Here is a 17462-nt window from a genome sequence, read left to right on the forward strand (position 1 = left end):
TAGGTCAAAAAGAATAAAAACTTAAGCAACAAATAGAAGAAGAAATCACATCAAGCAACAAGTACAACTTACTTTTTACCTGGAAAAATCGAAATGCATGCTGAGGGAATGGAAAAGCGCGTCTTTAATATTAATAGGAATTCTTTATTTTGGAAATCAGCTAAATGTAATCGTTATTGATGGCTATCGATACGCGATAACTGCACATACAAATATATACATTATAATGTATTAAGTAAGTATATAAATACAAAGCTACAGACTATATGGTAATCGCTAACTTGCTATGTAACCCCCTTTCCCCCTCCTCCTGCTCCTCCTCCAACTTCGACGTCCCATACAAACTTGGCAATGAAATGTGTATGGATGCAATTACATATCAACTATATAGATATATATATAGTGTATAGTATATGTCTCTAGTAAATACAAAATGTACTCGTACGCATTATTATTTTTGGGCATATTTATCTATAGCTCTTTTAGGTTATGTACAACTTTGGACTAGATGCTGTGTTTAGGAATATTTACAATGCTGCGTAGACAAAGTTAGAAATAATAGAACAAAAAAAAAAAACATTAGAAGAAAAAAAACAAAAAGACAGAAACGTGTTTATCGTTAAGCAGTGAATGCGCTATAGATAAAAAAAAAGAAAAAAAAAAAACAATACTCTAAGATCTTAAATCGAAGTAAATACATCGCCATATGCTTAGCCAAAAGCCACCGTTAGATGGCGCCATCGTGTAGTAGGTCAAGTACAGATTCAAATTCAATGCCACAAGCGAAAAATCTCTTTTTTCTCTCTCCTCTCACTGCTTTGCCTTTGCCCCCCCTCTCTCACTCTCTCCCTAGCTCTATCTCTGTTTATTTGATGCCATCGCTTTTCATTTCCTTCCCATTTCAGATGTGCAGAGTTGCGCCTGATATGGCTATGGAAATGGAACCGGAAGCCGTCTGAGCTTGGGACGCATCCTTCGACGATGTCTGCGGCTGCATGGCTTTGCTCTGCTCCACATCGATGACGAGGCAATCGTATGGCGGCGGAGGCAGATCACACTTGACCACACTCTCATAGCTGGGCGGCAGCGAGTCCACAATGCGCAGCACATCATTCTGTGAGTTGATCTACAGAGAAGGTGAAAGTGAATATGAATAGAATAGACAAGAATTGAGTATTCGGTGCTTACGTGGGGGAGTGCTCCATTGCCAGCACGATTGCCGGCCTCGTCGATGGGTCCAGCCCAGATGCAGACGCCCATGCGATGTGTGACATAGCCACAGATGATCACACTGATCACCAGCATGCCAATCCCCAAAGCAAACACAAGCCAACGCGACTCCGCGCTGTCGTGCATCTCGTGCAGATTCTTCTCCAGCTGCAAGGCGCACAATATCAACACAGGGACAGCCACCATGGCCACCAGCAGATCGACAATCGGACGCTGGTTGCTCGGTCCACTTCTCAACGGTGTCCGACCCACGCCCAGCGATTGGCCACCGTGGTGGGAGCCAAAGTTCTGGCTGCTGCTGTTCGGCGTCAGTGTGGAGCGGGCAACCACAGTGTTGTGATTCTGCAGCACCATTCTGTTGAAGACCACAAAAGAAGAGTTGAAGAAGTGCATCAGTATAAATTGTGAATCAGAATAGCGGAGGAAGTACAACAAGTACCAGGTATTTATATTTTATTTAATTTATTTCATTTTCTATTACTCTTTTACTATCAATTATTGTAAATGTTGTTCCTTTTTCTACTATCATATTTCCTATTTTTAAATTAGTAGTTCAAAGCTTAAGCAGAAAGAATGGCAACTGCATTTTATATAGCTTCGATGGGAGTTTGTTTGCAAGCCAAGATTTATATTATTATTAGGACTATTCGCTTTTGAAATAACTGTAAGAATGAATCAGCAGCTGCTAGATTTAAATATTAATTCCCAATAGACAAGTTAACCACAAGTATCAATAATACGATAGTTTGAAAATACGATAGTACGATAGATACGATAGTAAGCATATATCTTAATTGAATCAATACATAAAATACAAGAATTCCATTTGAAACTCTTGCTAAGCAGTTGAATCCAAGTTGGATTAAACCAACTTAAGGCCTTCAGCATTCAAATTAAAGTCTGATTATTTTCACTACGATCAACTACTATCGTAAATTCCTTAACATCCCAGTGAGTATTTATTTGTAATTATTTAAACTATTCGCTTTTTAAAGAACTGTAAGAATGATGCAGCAACTACCAGATTTAAATATCAATTCCCAATAGGCAAGTAAGCCACAAATATCGAAAAAAAGATAGATCAAAAATACGATATTAAGAATATACGATAGTAAGCATATATCTTAATCACATCACTATACAAAATAGAGTTGTTGCATTTGAAACTCTTGCTAACATTTGCATTAAACTAACTTAAGTGTTTCAGCATACGAATTAAAGTCTGATCATTTTCACTACAATTTTATCCAGTACTATCGTACTACCTGGAGTCAAATATGTTACTCAGCCATAGATCTTGAACGGCGCGCATTTTGCTTCGATATCGAATTGTTTGAGGGTTTATATTTGTTTTTTCCTTTTATTGAAATCAATTGGGTATTTTACAATTGCTTTATATTCAACTGTTGTTGTTGTGGTTGTTGCACTCAATATCAATTATCAATTATCTAGAATTTGCATTTCTTTTTGGGAAGGAAAATTTGTTAAGTTAACTAAATGAAATCTTAGAATCGATTCTGTGACAAAGCAAAAAAAAACTTTGCTTTAAATAGAATTACACTGCAGCATTTTAATGAATTATGACGAATTTAGATGGGGAAAAAGGTAATTCCAGACGCTTGACATTAGTTTTATTGCAATAATCGTTTGATAAGTGTTTTATTACATTTCGAAATTAGATACGTAATAAATATGTGCACTGAATTAGCACAAATTTGTGGTGAAGTTGTTAATTTGATCACTTTCGAATTTTAGTATTTGCTTAATATTTGAAAATTACTAAGATTACACAATTCACTTGTATGTCTAATTAAATGTTCAACAATCGAATAGAAACCAGCTGATGAGCTTAATTAGTTGTGCAGCTCTCCATCAAGTGAGTCAGTCGCCCGGTTAAGATCATTTTAATGAGAAATAATAATAATAAAGTATCAGTAGTCGGAGATGAAACAAAAAGTAACAAGCAAAAAGAACAGCTGCCAGTTTATCAATATGCATTGCGAAAAGTAGAGGGAAGGTTGCTGTTTAGCAATTTGCGTCTGTTCATCACGAGATTTTCACATGCACTTGACTGAGAATAACTGATAAGCAACTGCAACAAAAACAACAACAACCACTTCAGAAATAGCACGTTTTTTTGCTGATTTTATTCAATAATTTTCGAATTGTTCAAATCATAGTAATTCCATTGTTTCCGAATATATATATATATATATATATATATATATACAAACACAAATTATTATCTGACTGATCAGCACTTTATTATTTGTCAACGAAGAATTTAATTGTGGAAGCGAAGTCACCTTTATCGACCAACAGTCAGCGCGCAACTGAAAAAATGCAGTATTCGATTTTGTCAAAAAGTTAACCCGATTTTGGATACATAAAAAGTTCCAAATCTAGGAAATGAACAAAACGCTGCACTTTATATTTGTAACCTTGAAAATGCATTCCTTAAAGACACTCTTTTAATACCCGCTTCCTACAGAGTAGCTGGGCATATATATACTTGATAAGCGTCAACAACCAAGACAATATAGCCATATCCGTCGGTCTGTCTGTCTGTCTGTCCATATGAAACACTGCATCTCATAAGAGATAATGCTTTCATTCTTTCGACATTTCGAGAGCTCTTGTTATGTTTGCACACAGATCAAATTTGTTTCAAATTTATGACACGCCCAGCAAATCGAAAATAATCGAATAACAAGAGTTTTTTTGGTACATATACATAATAATAACATTAGTAGTTATGAATTTTGAAAATTTTGTTGCGATTAGATAAACATTTTAAAATTTATTGAAGAAATACATTCAAACGGCAAAAAACGCCTTTTGTTGTATTTGTATTTAGTATTCTATGATATACTTTGTATGTAGTACTATCTATATAAAACTATAAAATAAAGCATTTGGTATATTTTGGTACATATGTATATATTACTATACCAATACTATATATACATTATATTTTTGTATATTTGTAGAATATTGTTTTGAGATGGCTAGCGGGTATCTCACAGTCGAGCACACTCGACTTTAGCTTTCTTATTTGTTTCATAATGCAAGTCGATGTAACATATGTTTGTATGAGTGAATGCAATACAGGAAAACACAATTAGGGTTGTCCAAGAGTTGCATTTATTCTAAATATTATTGGAAATTGTAATTTTGTACTGCTCATAACAAAAGAAGCTTTTCCATTTTTGGTTTTTAAATGTTAGTAGTCTTGGGAATTTGTCTAGATGTGGTTAATAAGCTACTTCATAAAAATATTTTATGTATTGTTTAGAATTTTATTATATTAAATCTAGTATAAAATACTACATTTGATTATGCAGTAATGAAAATACTAGTTGCTACGGATTTCGAATCCACAAAGATAAAATTAATATTTATATAAATATATATTTAAAAAAGTTGTCTGACTATTTGCAAACCTTAAGGGGAACAGTTCTTTTCTCACTCTTTTTCTTATGTCTGTGTTATATGATTAAAACATTTCTTAACCAATATACAACTATTATAACATGATCACAGTTAATTTTCCATTGATTTGTCATTGCTGTTCACAATTTTGTTGCTGTGGGTTTTTTGTTCTTATGCTTGTAATGTTAAGATCTCAATTTAGTTTGTTCCGCTTTCTGCAATTGTCTTTGTATTTTGCCAACCGGTTCGCACAGTCCGCAAAAGATTCGCAATTAACAATTGCAATTTACGATTCCTCCACATGTTCTCTCAGATGAAAGACGCTGAATTCTGATTCTGATTCTGAAAGTTTTGTTGCAGCTATTGTTGTTTGCTTTTTAATTGACTGACTGTGTGCGCCACTTTATTAACATCGAACATGTTCAATACTCAATACTCAATCGCATAGTTCATAGTATTACGCTTGATTACCTTGCAATCATAATTGTCATAAATCTTCATATTAAATATGAAATGAAATAAACTGTAATCCGATTTTATATATATATAATTGTAATAATAATAAATTACAATATATAATTTCAAATACAAATTTGAAAATTATTTAAAATGCAACTCTTAAAATAAAGTTTCTTTTCTATCAATGATATTTCATGTAATCAACTTGTTCTGTACTTATAAGTGTGCCGAAAAAATGAGTTTCTTTAGATAATTAAATTAATTGGACTTTAACTGGTTTTCAGGGGTACAAACGGCATTCTAGGACAGCAGACGCAATTACGAAAGGGCAGCTTCACAGCTTCTGGCAGACTTAATTGCCAAGTTGGACTGGTTTGAACCACAGCAAAGTGGTCAAGAGTCAGCTGCATCTTCAATTTCTTCAGCTAGTTGAAGGTCACCAGACGATGAGCTCGTGAGTTTCATTTCACATTTCTTTTTTTGTATTTATTGAGTTTCTGATAAGGCGGCAGACGACTTCAGATTCATGAATTATAATTAATGCAATTTGCAAAGATAATATTTGCTTTGCAAAGTGGCGCAAGTTACAGAGCCGCAGATACACAGATACACAGATGCAGATACAATATCTTGGGCTCGGATGACAAATGTAAATATTTATGCGCTGTCAATAACGGTTTCATTAGGCAGCAGGGTGGGGCAGGGTGAAGGAGAGGGCGAGGGCGAGGCTCTTGACTGATAAGGCAAACCGATGTCAACTGGTTAACGAAACTGTGTTGAGTTGAGTTGATGCTTCAGCAGCAGCAAAAGCAATAAGAACCTCTTTGAGTTGATTTAATGTGCTTGATTCCCTTCCTTCTGCTGGGTTTATCGGTGTCTTTCTTTGGGCAATTTATAAAGATCTTCTTCATCCGCTACAACCGTTAATGTATTCTGTATGTATTTTTGGTGGCTGGGGGCGCACTTGACGTATACTTAACATCTTGCTGGGCGTGTAATTGCGTGATTGCATTTCGATTGTTGTGACACGGCATTGTGGGAATCGCATTGCAAATGCAAACACAGCGAGTGAGAAAGAGAGAGAGAGAGAGAGAGATAAATAGTAGTTCTCACATTCGCTGAATCATTGTGAAATTCGTTTGGCAACTCGCCAAACTTCCATTCATCAGTTAAACAAGCTATTCACTATTTATTTAGATAACGATATCCAGACTAAACCAACCTCGAAAGAGAGCTGAGAATGCGACTCGAAATCCGATAGTCAAACTGAAGCTGAGCTGAGCTGAGTTGAGTTAAGCAAATGGTCAGCTGGAGACATTTGACACCCAGCAGCAGCAGAAGAAGAAGAAGAAGAAGACGAAGAAAGACAAACAATTGATTGCCATTCCAGAAATATCTTTTCTTTTCTTTTTGCTTTGCTGTTCCACTCCTTTCCATTCATGGGAAACAGAAGTTGAGTAATCCCCAAACATGAGTAATCACATTTTGGTCTCAACTCGTTTATCTTGTTTAGACGCCCGTAAACTTGATATCGAATTTGCATTTTTTTTTCTTTTGCGCTTTTGTTTTGTGTAATTTCAACATTTCAATTTCCACACACAGAACAGAGCTTGAAGCTTGGCAATTGCCAAAAAGTCTAGCGACATTCATTCGAAATTGTTTCTATCTTGATTTCAAACAACTTGCGGATGAGTAAATTGTCAATTAAATATTTCATTTCAATAGTTATTTAATTTTATCTTCATGTATTGATTGTTCATTATTCATATTTTGTGTTGCATGGTGTATTTTGAAAGTAATAGAATATATTTATATGAGAAATACTGCACTTGGTATTTTTATAGTATATTTTTTAGCTGTAAATACTGTGTTTAGTATTTTTATGGTATATTTTAGAGGCAATATCGCATTGTTTTGCTTCAATTTAAAACTGAAGTTTTCTTACATACTAGAATATTATGAAATTAATATGTAAAATACTGCATTTGGTATTTTTATAGTATATTTAAATGGCATTACCGCATTGTTTTGCTGTAGCTTTCTTGCTTGTTAATTTTGTTGAAAATATTGGGAATGTAGTCGAATATTTATATGAAAAATACTGCATTTGGTATTTTTATGGTATATTTTAACGGCAATACCGATTTTTTTTGCAGTTTTTGAATGCTGTAGCGTTTTTATTTCTCAGTGTTGGTAAACATGTTTAAAATGTTGTCGAATTTGTACATGATAAATACTGCATTTAGTATTTTTGCAGTATATTTTGGTTTTATTAAAAGCTGTAGCCTTCTTACTTGCTATTGTTGGTAAAAATGTTTGGAATTTAGTAGAATATTAATATGGGATATACTGAGTTTGGTATTTTTGTAGTATATTTTACCGGCAAAGCTGTTTCATTCATGTCTGGTTGTGTTAGTGTTTAATTGATAATCTTGAATTGTTCAGTTTATCTTGCATTATCCTTTGTTGCATTAATATCAGCCGCATCTGTTGCGTAACTATGCATAGTATTTATAGATCTATACTATATATGGGAACGTGATGATTAACACAGCTCAGACAGCTGAGAGTACGTGCCTGGGCGCATTACGAGTATTCACATGACTTATTCGCATCGCATTGCATTGCATTTTCATTCATAAATTTCGCACAGAGTGAAATGAAATGAATTCTCTGGCCTGCTGCAGTCAATGACCAGGCAGATGAGCAGATGATTTCCACTCACAAATCGCTCTATATAGTATAGTATTCGATTATATACTTATTCTATGTATAAGTATATTTTATTTTTGTTCTGTGTACCTGTGTTCCTGATTCTCTTGTTGTGTTGCTCACGATGATCATCAAGATGATATTGTTATTTTTATTGTAATCATTGTGTGTGTGTGTGTGTTTTTTACTTATAGAATAATAAACACAACTGTGAACTTCCTGGGCCTATCTCAGTCATCAAAATGTCACCTCGCAGAGCAAAACAAGTTTAACAAATTGTCCACAATAAAAGCAGCTCTATTGTTTGACCTAGAAAACTACTGTTAATGGGGTCGATATGAGACAAGAGAAGTCAAAACTTAAGAATACATAATATTCGCATGATAATTCCATAATCAAAAACAAAAACGAATGCGAAGCGTGTTTATCACGTTAAGTTTTCAAGTCTTTCAATTTCTGCAAGTCTTGTATTATATTTTTTTATGTTTCGTTTTCATTTTCTTTGTATTCGGAAATGGCTTTCAATGCAGTTGTTATCTTCTTGTTTGGGTCTGCAAGTTTTCAGACCTTCAACGCGGGTTTCAAGCTCAAGCATAATCAGCAATTTCAAAATACAAGTAAAAAGCCAAAACAAAAAATAAAGAAATATATAAATTTATATATGTATGCAGCAGTTGGCCGTGATGTTGTGTTGTAAAGATTGTGATGATGTTTTGTTTTTTTTCGCAAAAACAAATAAGTAACATTATGGCCAACAATTACAGCTGCACAAAATGATATAGGAGTGCAACAAAAAAAAAAAGTGACGCAAATTGACTCTTCACAGAAAAGAAAAAATAAAAATGGGAGCGAAATGCAACCGAGAATCTTCTGTTTTAAGCTTATCAGCTTATCAAGCGAGAGAGCTTACTAGCCTTATAAATTATACTTATACTGACATATATGATGAGTATTATAGTAAGCAGACTTCCGAGGAACTGTTGCCGGGCAGATGAATCAATTGCATCTGGCAGCTTATCAGCTGAGCTGCACATGACGATGATAATGACGATGCTCAAATGAGTTGCAACGACATCTCAAGTGAAAAGTTTTTCTCCAACTATGCCATAAAACATCAACAAAAACAAAAGAAAAACACTTGTTGGCCATAAAGTGAACCGTAAGGCGCAAGTCAAATAAAATAAATGCACTTGCATTAATTCTCACACAATGGCTGCGTATACGTAATGTCGAAATGCGCATTCAAAAAGAGGAAATAAGCAGCTGATGTTTTTTGTTTGTTTCATTATTACTTTTCTTTTCTTGTTGTTGTACTTGTTGTTGTTGTACTTTTTTGTTCTTGCTGATTTATCAATTGATCTGAGAAACAACCAGAGATAAGGTCGCTGATCAGTGGGCGAAAGAAACAAAGCGATTTCCGATTTCCGTTTCTCAATTAATCTTTGTTTTAAGCGAAGCGTCTACAATTAAAAGTAAAAGTAAAAGTAGAAGAGAGTTATTTGCCATTTTATTAGATTTTAATGTCTGCAAAAAGCACCATAAAAAAGACCTACCAAACTGCTTTCAATTAATTTGATTCATTTGGATCAACACATCGTTTAGAGGTGTTGAGCGAGGCTCATTGATATTGCTGATCAGTGCGATACTTTTGTTTTATTTGTATACTAATGAATTTTTTATGTCTATTTATGATTCATTGCATACACAGACCTTTATTTAATAATGTCTTTATATGTCATAAATACGCTTAAATAATAATAGAAAGAGTTTGAAGTATTACAGAAATTACATTGAATCTAGCAGAGATTGTAATGAATTAAATACCAAATATCTATGCTAAATACTAAATAGTACTGATCATTGGTTATAAATTTAATATTAAATATATATATTATATAGATAGATATATACAGATACCAAATCAGGTTTCATTTGTACCTGCCTCATTCTAAATAGTCCTAATCAGATTTCATTTATAATAAATGAAATACTTAATATACCAAATATTACTGTTCAGGTTTGTGATAAATTAAATACCACAAATCTCTGCTATATACTAAATAGTCCTGATCCGGTGGAATTTTTATTAAATGAAATACCAAATATCTTTTCTATATACTAAACAGTTCTGAGCAGATTTGTAATAACTTAGATACCAAATATCTCTACTTTATACTATATATCTTTATACCATATATATGTATATCTGTATATCTGTATCTATACTATTTATCCTGTTCGGTTTTCATTTCAAGTGATTGCCGCTTGTATTTGGTTTGAGTGCTCGAGTTGCCTCCAGTTCGATGAGATACAATTGTATCTAGAATTTAATGTCTCCCTAGTTTTGTTCTCTGTTTTTTATCTCTGTGTCTGTCGTCGTTGTCTACTGATAAAATGAAACTTTTGCCTGATAGCTGGTAAGACAATTGCGACTAATTGCGAGGCGACAAAAATAACTTTGAAAAATGTGGCACAATTTTCATGCTCAGTTACTAGACGAGTGAGTGAATGAGTGAAAGAGTCTTTTGGGTTTTGATCGAAGGGTAGATTGTAGAATTGTAATTGTAAAGCATCTCTCGGATACAGATACAGATACAAATGTATCTATGCTGTGTGTTGTGGGAACAGCATTAATGCTGCATTAATTGATCGAAGTGCCGCTTTAATTGTGCGTCTCGTGGAATGTCAGATCACAAAACAAAATTTGTTGGCGTCGTCGCATTTTGATTGACTAAATTACCAAAGAGGGCATGGCAAAAGGGGGCTGGAGGGAAAGGGGAAGAAGGGAGCTGGCTGTAAAGAAGCAAAAGTTCTAGATGCTGACGATGATGCTGTTGACTGACTGAATGAGTGAGTGAATGAGTGACTGACTGAATGAGTGAGTGAGTGTATTCGTTATTCACAGTTCCTGTTTGGTCACGTAGACATTTGACAATAATTGGAACTCGTGTTGTTGCTGTTCTGATTGTTGCTACTAATTCTTGTTTTTTTTTTGTCTTTTTGTTCTTTTTCATTTTTATATGTTTCTATTTATTTTTATTATTCTTTTTTTTCCGCTTCTTCTTTTTGTTCAACTTATGTACACATTTTTGTGTGATTATATTCTTTATTTGTTGTTGTTGTCGCTGGACTACGTAAGAATATACGAAAGTCAAAAAACAACAAAAAAAATATCTATATATAGAAAGCAAAATCAAATGCAAAAGCAAAGGCAAAAAAAAGCTAATGTCGCTCTGGCAGCGATTTGTGTTTTGTTTTCATTCGAAATGTTGTTGTTGTTGTTGTTGTTGCTTTTTAATGTTTCGCATACCCTGTAATCACTCGAAATGAGGGTATGCAAAGGGCATATGTGTTTGGCAAGCGAGAAACACGTTCTCGATGCTCTTCTGCCCTCCATTCTTTTCTACAGGGTATCTCTTGGCTGTCACAATCTTTTATTATTTTGATTCGCTTGTCTGTCGCTGCTATCAATAAATCGCACTCACATTTATGTAGATTGCTTTTGGTTTTTTTTTTTTATTATTTATTGTTGTTGATACTACATTTAATTTGATGTCAAATACGGGGAACACTCAAGAACTGTGTTCAACGTCATTCCCATTTCAATTGATCAGTGTTAATCATGAAATTCTTGAAAATTGATTCGATTGAGCATCGTTGGGGACTGGAATGACACCTGTTTGGACTGGAAGCTGGAAGTGGCGGGAAAGCAGAGAGAGAGAAAAAGAATATGCAAGCATGATGCTCTCAAATGCTGCAATGTTTGCTTACCCCTGACCCCTGACCTCATGCCCCTGCGCTGCCCCCACATGAGGCATTTATTTATAGCCACCCAAAGACAATAGGAAACAACAGCAAAGGCAGCAACAACAACAACAACAAGAACTGAAACATGTTTATGTTTGCCGAATGCTTTTGTTTTCCTTCTTGTTTCATTTCTCAATTTGCTACTCACTTCAAACTGTTCGTTCGCTCTCTTGGCTCTCTCGTTCACGATCTGGATCCGGCTCTCGTTCTCTTGCTCTCTCTCTCTCTCTGCGCTGTAGCTTGGCGCTCTTGATGTTTTGTTGCTGTCGCTGTCGTTCTTGTTGTTTTTCTTATTGTTGGCGAAATTTCGTTGAGTTTGATTCGTTTTCGTTTTCACATTTGCAATTCAAAGAATACCAAAAAAACAAATGGCAAATACAACACTCGAAGAAAAAGCAGCAAAAAAAAAAAAAACAAAATAATAAGAACACAAAATCGAAAACTTTGAAAAATGTTTCAACGCAGAAATTTTGCACACGCGTTTTACAGTTGCTCTTATTGTTATTGTTGTTGTTGTTGTGGTGGAAATGTTTTGATTATTTTGTGGTTTATTTCTTTTAATTTGGATATTGTTGCTTTTGTTGTGAAGATCGAGATCATGCGCTCTGTTGGCCTTTGTGAGTGTGTGTGTGTGTGTGTGTATTTTGTGGCAAGTTGAATGCACTTTTTGTTGCACAAAATTCGTGAATTCGTGCGAATGTTGCGGCTTCTAGCCGTGGTGCTGACTCTGCGTGTACTCGTATCGCTCCTGGCCAAGCCAGAGATTGTGATCCTCGCAGCCGCTCTCAAAAGCCACACGCCAGTGCAACATTACAACAAAATGTTGCCCGCAATTGTTTTTGCCTCGCGGCAAATCTTCACGATGATGATGAACACTTTGCTCCCTTCAAAGCTGCCAGCAGCAGTTACACAGTTCTCCCCGCTTTCCTTTTGTTAAGGATGCGCAACAACACAGACGTAGACGTATACGTGACGTGACGTGACGGCTGCTTCTCACGCATAGAACGATAAACCGATAGCCTCGATACCGATAACGTAACGCACTCTGCAATTGAACCGAGGAGGTGGTGGTGAACTTTTGACTGAACTGTTTGCGAGCAGCGTTGAGTGGCAACTGTTCGCAGCATTTGGCGATTCTGATCGCATTGACTTCGCTTTGCTTCGGGCTCGGCTGCTGCGCTGCTTTCGCTTCGTTGTTCGTTGTTCGGAGAAACGAAAACGAAGATGCTAACGATGATGATGACTACGTCACAGCACAGCAAACCACAAACTGCTCTCGCTCTCTCTCGCGTTCGCACTCTCTCGCCTTGCGTGGTGCGTAGTTGTTGCTCAGCAGCGAGCAGGACACTGATAAGCATCGGGTTATCTGATTGGCTTATCGCAGATTTGTCAAGTGCCAACCATAGAGGTGATGAAGGTGATATATGTGGGGATGTGGGTATGTGTTTGCAAGTGTGTCGGCCTGTCTGTGAAGTACACTGGCTTTTTATGATCGTTGCTGAGATTCCAACACTGAGAAAAACAAGATGAGATCGCGTATTATTATTCCCGGAATTTATTGTATTCACACTCATTCACTCAGATTCATTTTCGTATCTGCGCCATGCCACAAAGTGTAAACAGAATCCTAGGTCAAGTGATTTAATTTTCTTTCAATATGCGCCCATAAAGAGTTTACATTTGAAGATCAACCGATTTCCGTATACACGATATATGTACATATATGCTAAGTATGTAAGTCCCCCGATTCGTACATAATTATAATTGCTATATGTTTGTTTTGTTCTGTTTGTTTTTATTTTGTGTGGGGCTCAGTGTGCTTTAGATAGTAAGTAGTTAGGATGGAAGAGGCTGGCAACGGTGGCAAAAACAAACGGTAATCTTGGTATGCGATACGATGATAATACCCCTAGCTACATACATACATACTATATGCTATATAATGGGATTGTAAACATACCCATCGCAATACGCTTTTAATAGTTCAACTGAACTGTGTTAAGATCTAAGCAAATAAATGCACTCACACATCCATGTATGTGGAATCAACTATTTACAAACATATAACATATAGTATGTAAACAGTAGGAATGAACCATTTTAGTGCCATCTCCAATAAACGTGATACGACCGCCTTCAAAGAAAACCCAACTCCTGTGAATCGTAAGAAATGCGAATATGATTCACTGGCCATAAAACACTTATCTTCAATTTCAGCAATTGCTAATTAGAATAATAACAGTTATTTGTCAGACAAAAAACCAACTCTACAACAAGAAAGTATTTCCATATTTCGGAAGATAGTCTGTACAGTTTATTATACAGTATACATATCTCGTTGAACTATATTTAGCCCTACTTTTATTTATATAATACAGTTTATTATATTGTAAATTCTACGCGTATCTCGTTTAACCATATTTAGCATATTTTTTATGATGGAATTAAAAAAAAAAAACCAAAAATTTAATAGAAAACAAGGAAAATTTCTTTACCGAAAAATATACCATCAAGTGCATTATTTACAGCTGCGAACTTTGAAATAGCAGTGTTTACGACCTATTCGTTTAATATTGAAAAATATTAGTATAAACTCATCTTCGAGACAAAATTTAGTTGTAACTGTTAAATGTATTTATTTTTAATAAATTCAACAGTTTTCCATTATTGCAGATCATATCATTTAAAACTTTTTTATTATAAACACTTTGAAGTATTTTCTTGTAATCTAATGATTATTTTGGCTGTTGTTAAAGTATTTAAAAGATCATAGTTGTTATTATTATTTTATTGAAATATCGAATACAATTCCTTATAGGCTTTTCAGCTGCACAATATTATGTCTAATATTATATATTAATTTAAAAGAAAACCCTTTCTTTATTATAGTTTAATAACATTTTCTTGCTATGAGTTGTTGTAATAATGTTATAACTATCCTAATAATGACTAATAATGGTTTAACCTTTAAACTCGTTCAGTTCCAGATTTAAAGACCTCTTCTGTCCAAGGGACTCTTCATGAAAGCAGTTAAACGTTACCGGTATGGACGGGTTTGCTTTGAGGGAGCCTTGGTTGAATTTATAGTCGAGTCGAGTCGAGAGACAATTGCAATGAAGCTTCGATAAACACACAAACTAATAAAGTAAAGAGACGATGCATCCAATTTGTGGCCGCCTGTTATCATCATCGAAGAGCACGCCTTAATTGGGTTGACGACATCTTCGATCTCCGATCTCCGATTCACTATCTACCTATCGAGATCGAGGGATGCGCACTCACAATCGAGATCTGAATGTGCGCGTATTCATGTGAATATTCTAATCAGTCTTGAGATTGCGTCATGCGGTTTTTTTCTTTCTTTCTTTTTGTTCTTCTTGTTGTGTGTCATGTGATTCGACAGCAGAGCATTGAAAGATTTCTGAAATACCCTGAAATCAATGTTCGAAGTTCGCACATTTTATACCCTAAGTTGAAATCTAATTGCGATCTTTGTCAATTGCAAATGTTTATGTATCAATCAAAGTTTGTGATCCTCGTTAATGTTATTACGTATTATTTGGGTTTGCAATCCAGTTCGGAGAATGGGGTGAATGCATTCACGATTCGCGTTTAATGCAATGAAATTATTGAATGATTTAATGGCAACACGATCATCTCGATTCGGTTTTAGATAATCAAACAAAACAAAAGTCGAACTCAACTCTTGTTTGTTAGCCTTTTAATTGAGCTGATTTATCTTGGTTAAAATTCGCTTGTGGCATACAAACTGCGAGTTAAGCTCGTTTACAGTTACGCTCATTCAACTGCGGTCCGTTAACCCAACCCAACTCCTCTTTAGGCCTGGTTTCGTATTGAGTCTAGGCTTGAATTTGGCTTGGGAACTCAGGTAATGCTTTCGCAGAGAATGCGTCATATTTCTTTGCCCAGTGCAATGACATTTTTTCCAGCTAAATTGCGATCATTGTTGTAGGTTTTTCGTTTTGTTTTTGTTTTTGTTTTCTTTATAACTCAAACGTGATCGGAACAGTTTGAGTTAAGAGAGACTCGGCTTATAGTTGTTGTTGCTAATTTGCGAAATGAATTGACAAGAAGCCGCAATTGTGGCTCATCGCATCGCTGCTTTTTAGGTATCACGTCCGGAGGCCTTATCTACCCAGCCTCAGCCTCAGCCTCAGTTTCAGATTCAGTTCCATTTCCAGTCGCAGTCGCAGTCCCAAAGCCCGTCAATCGCACAATCTCTAGCGACCTTTTTTTTGTTTTTTTTTGTTTTTGGTTTTTGGGTACATTCGAGTGCTCGTGTCTGCATCAATTAGATAAGTTGTCAGTGCGATAACTTGGCCAAAATTTATAGACAATGATAAGAGTGTGAATCTTTATGGGCCAAGCTCAACGACTGCGTCGGTGACAGAACAAGAAACAGCATCAGCTGTATTCAGTATTCAGTATTCAGTATCATTGTTGTTGGCTACGGGAAGCGCTTAGACAGCTGAAACCCAGCACTGTCATCGCTGCCGCCTCGTTATCAATCGGCATTAGGCTTATCGCGCTAGGTAAACAACAGAATCACAGCAACCAGACAACAACACTCGACACGAGTGCGATTCCAATTCCGACTCCGATTCTTGAGACTTTGCTGTCCATGCGACATGACTTTTTCTTTTTTGCCAGGATCAAGCTAAAAGTGTATTGCAAAATGTACAACTTTCCTTTATACGTACAACTATAGCATAATATATAAATTAAATTGAATATCATAATGTAATTGAGCAATTAGAAGTATACAAAAATGTAATCAGAAAAGAAATAAACCATTTACTTTAAGTTTGGTACATTTTTTTGCTGTTAGTTCGATATAATAATCTTCTGTATATAGTGGAAAAATATAAAGCAATAAATTAGTGTGATTGGTTATCGATATTTTATAAACATTTTCCACAGAAATAGAGTGCACATTAAAGAAACTGCGGCACCAAATTTATTTAATCCTTGAATGCACATCGATAGTACTAGTTATCCTGATTACAAAATGGTAAGTTCTTACGATTTGATATATGCCAAAAAAAAAAAACACACACACTGCTTGCTGCTGATATTTTCTTACTATTTCAATTGCTGACTGGTCAGTTTTTGCGTCATCTATTGCTCTTCAAGCTGTATCAAGTCAGCAGATGAAATACCAGGCGAACATAAATCAGCAGCAAGCAGAAATACAGTAAGTCACTTGCTTTTATAGTGGCAGCAACTTTCGCTCCTCAAAGTATGCCACATAAAATGTAAAAAACACAGCATATGCAGCAAATCATTGCGCCAACGAACCATAGATGGCGCTACTAAGCAGTTGGTTACCAGCCTACAAATTACAATTGTATCTTTATGACTAGTGCTTATCCTGGATTAGAGTGTCTTTAAAAAACCAATCCTTGTGCCAAAGGACATCAGGATCAAACGAAAATAATAATGCACAAAATTATGTTTTACTTTTAGCGAATGTTGTTGCCTAGTACTGAACAAATGTAACAGAGTCCCACGAATTAATACTCAGTTTATTTTCTTACAGTCGCAAACGGCTAAAAACTGGTGGAATACAAGGCAAACATAAATCAGAAGCAAGCAGAAATGCAGAAAGCCTTTTACATGATCTTCAAAGCTCTGAGCACACTCTCTCTCCCTCTCCCTCCCCTCTCTGCTTAGCTGCTCAAATCAGACATAAGTATTCAAGCCGCAATTTTGGAATTAGCTACGCGTAAGACGATTGATTTTCAGTTGGTTGAAAGGTTCTTCACACAATTGGATGACGAAATTGAGGATCCTTTCGGCAT

At 35.4% G+C, this 17462-nt stretch overlaps 1 protein-coding gene and 2 long non-coding RNA genes across 3 annotated transcripts; 2 read left to right on the forward strand and 1 right to left on the reverse strand.

Annotated features, from left to right (window-relative positions):
- Positions 1-123: 123 nt before the first annotated feature.
- Positions 124-2639, reverse strand: LOC133847765 (uncharacterized). Its single transcript, XM_062282975.1, has 3 exons — positions 2496-2639; positions 1189-1585; positions 124-1126 (listed from the first exon to the last, which is right to left on the reverse strand). Exons 1-3 carry the CDS (start codon positions 2540-2542, stop codon positions 902-904), a joined length of 669 nt encoding a protein of 222 aa, XP_062138959.1. The 5' UTR covers positions 2543-2639; the 3' UTR covers positions 124-901.
- Positions 1635-16569, forward strand: LOC133847774 (uncharacterized). The gene is made up of 3 exons (XR_009895188.1): positions 1635-1672; positions 5406-5575; positions 14622-16569. It is a non-coding gene; the product is annotated as an uncharacterized LOC133847774 (long non-coding RNA).
- On the forward strand, positions 7132-8970 carry LOC133847775 (uncharacterized). Its single transcript, XR_009895189.1, has 2 exons — positions 7132-7532; positions 7567-8970. It is a non-coding gene; the product is annotated as an uncharacterized LOC133847775 (long non-coding RNA).
- Positions 16570-17462: the final 893 nt, after the last annotated feature.

This window comes from Drosophila sulfurigaster, chromosome X, assembly GCF_023558435.1.
Source record: "Drosophila sulfurigaster albostrigata strain 15112-1811.04 chromosome X, ASM2355843v2, whole genome shotgun sequence".
NCBI lineage: Eukaryota > Metazoa > Arthropoda > Insecta > Diptera > Drosophilidae > Drosophila > Drosophila sulfurigaster.

Coding starts and splice junctions, on each gene's coding strand:
- LOC133847765 (XM_062282975.1), bottom strand. CDS start 2,542: ATGCGCGCCGTTCAAGATCTATGGCTGAGTAACATATTTGACTCCAG. Junction 1,586..2,495: donor AGTAACATATTTGACTCCAG/GTAGTACGATAG, acceptor GGTCTTCAACAG/AATGGTGCTGCAGAATCACA. Junction 1,127..1,188: donor GCAATGGAGCACTCCCCCAC/GTAAGCACCGAA, acceptor CCTTCTCTGTAG/ATCAACTCACAGAATGATGT.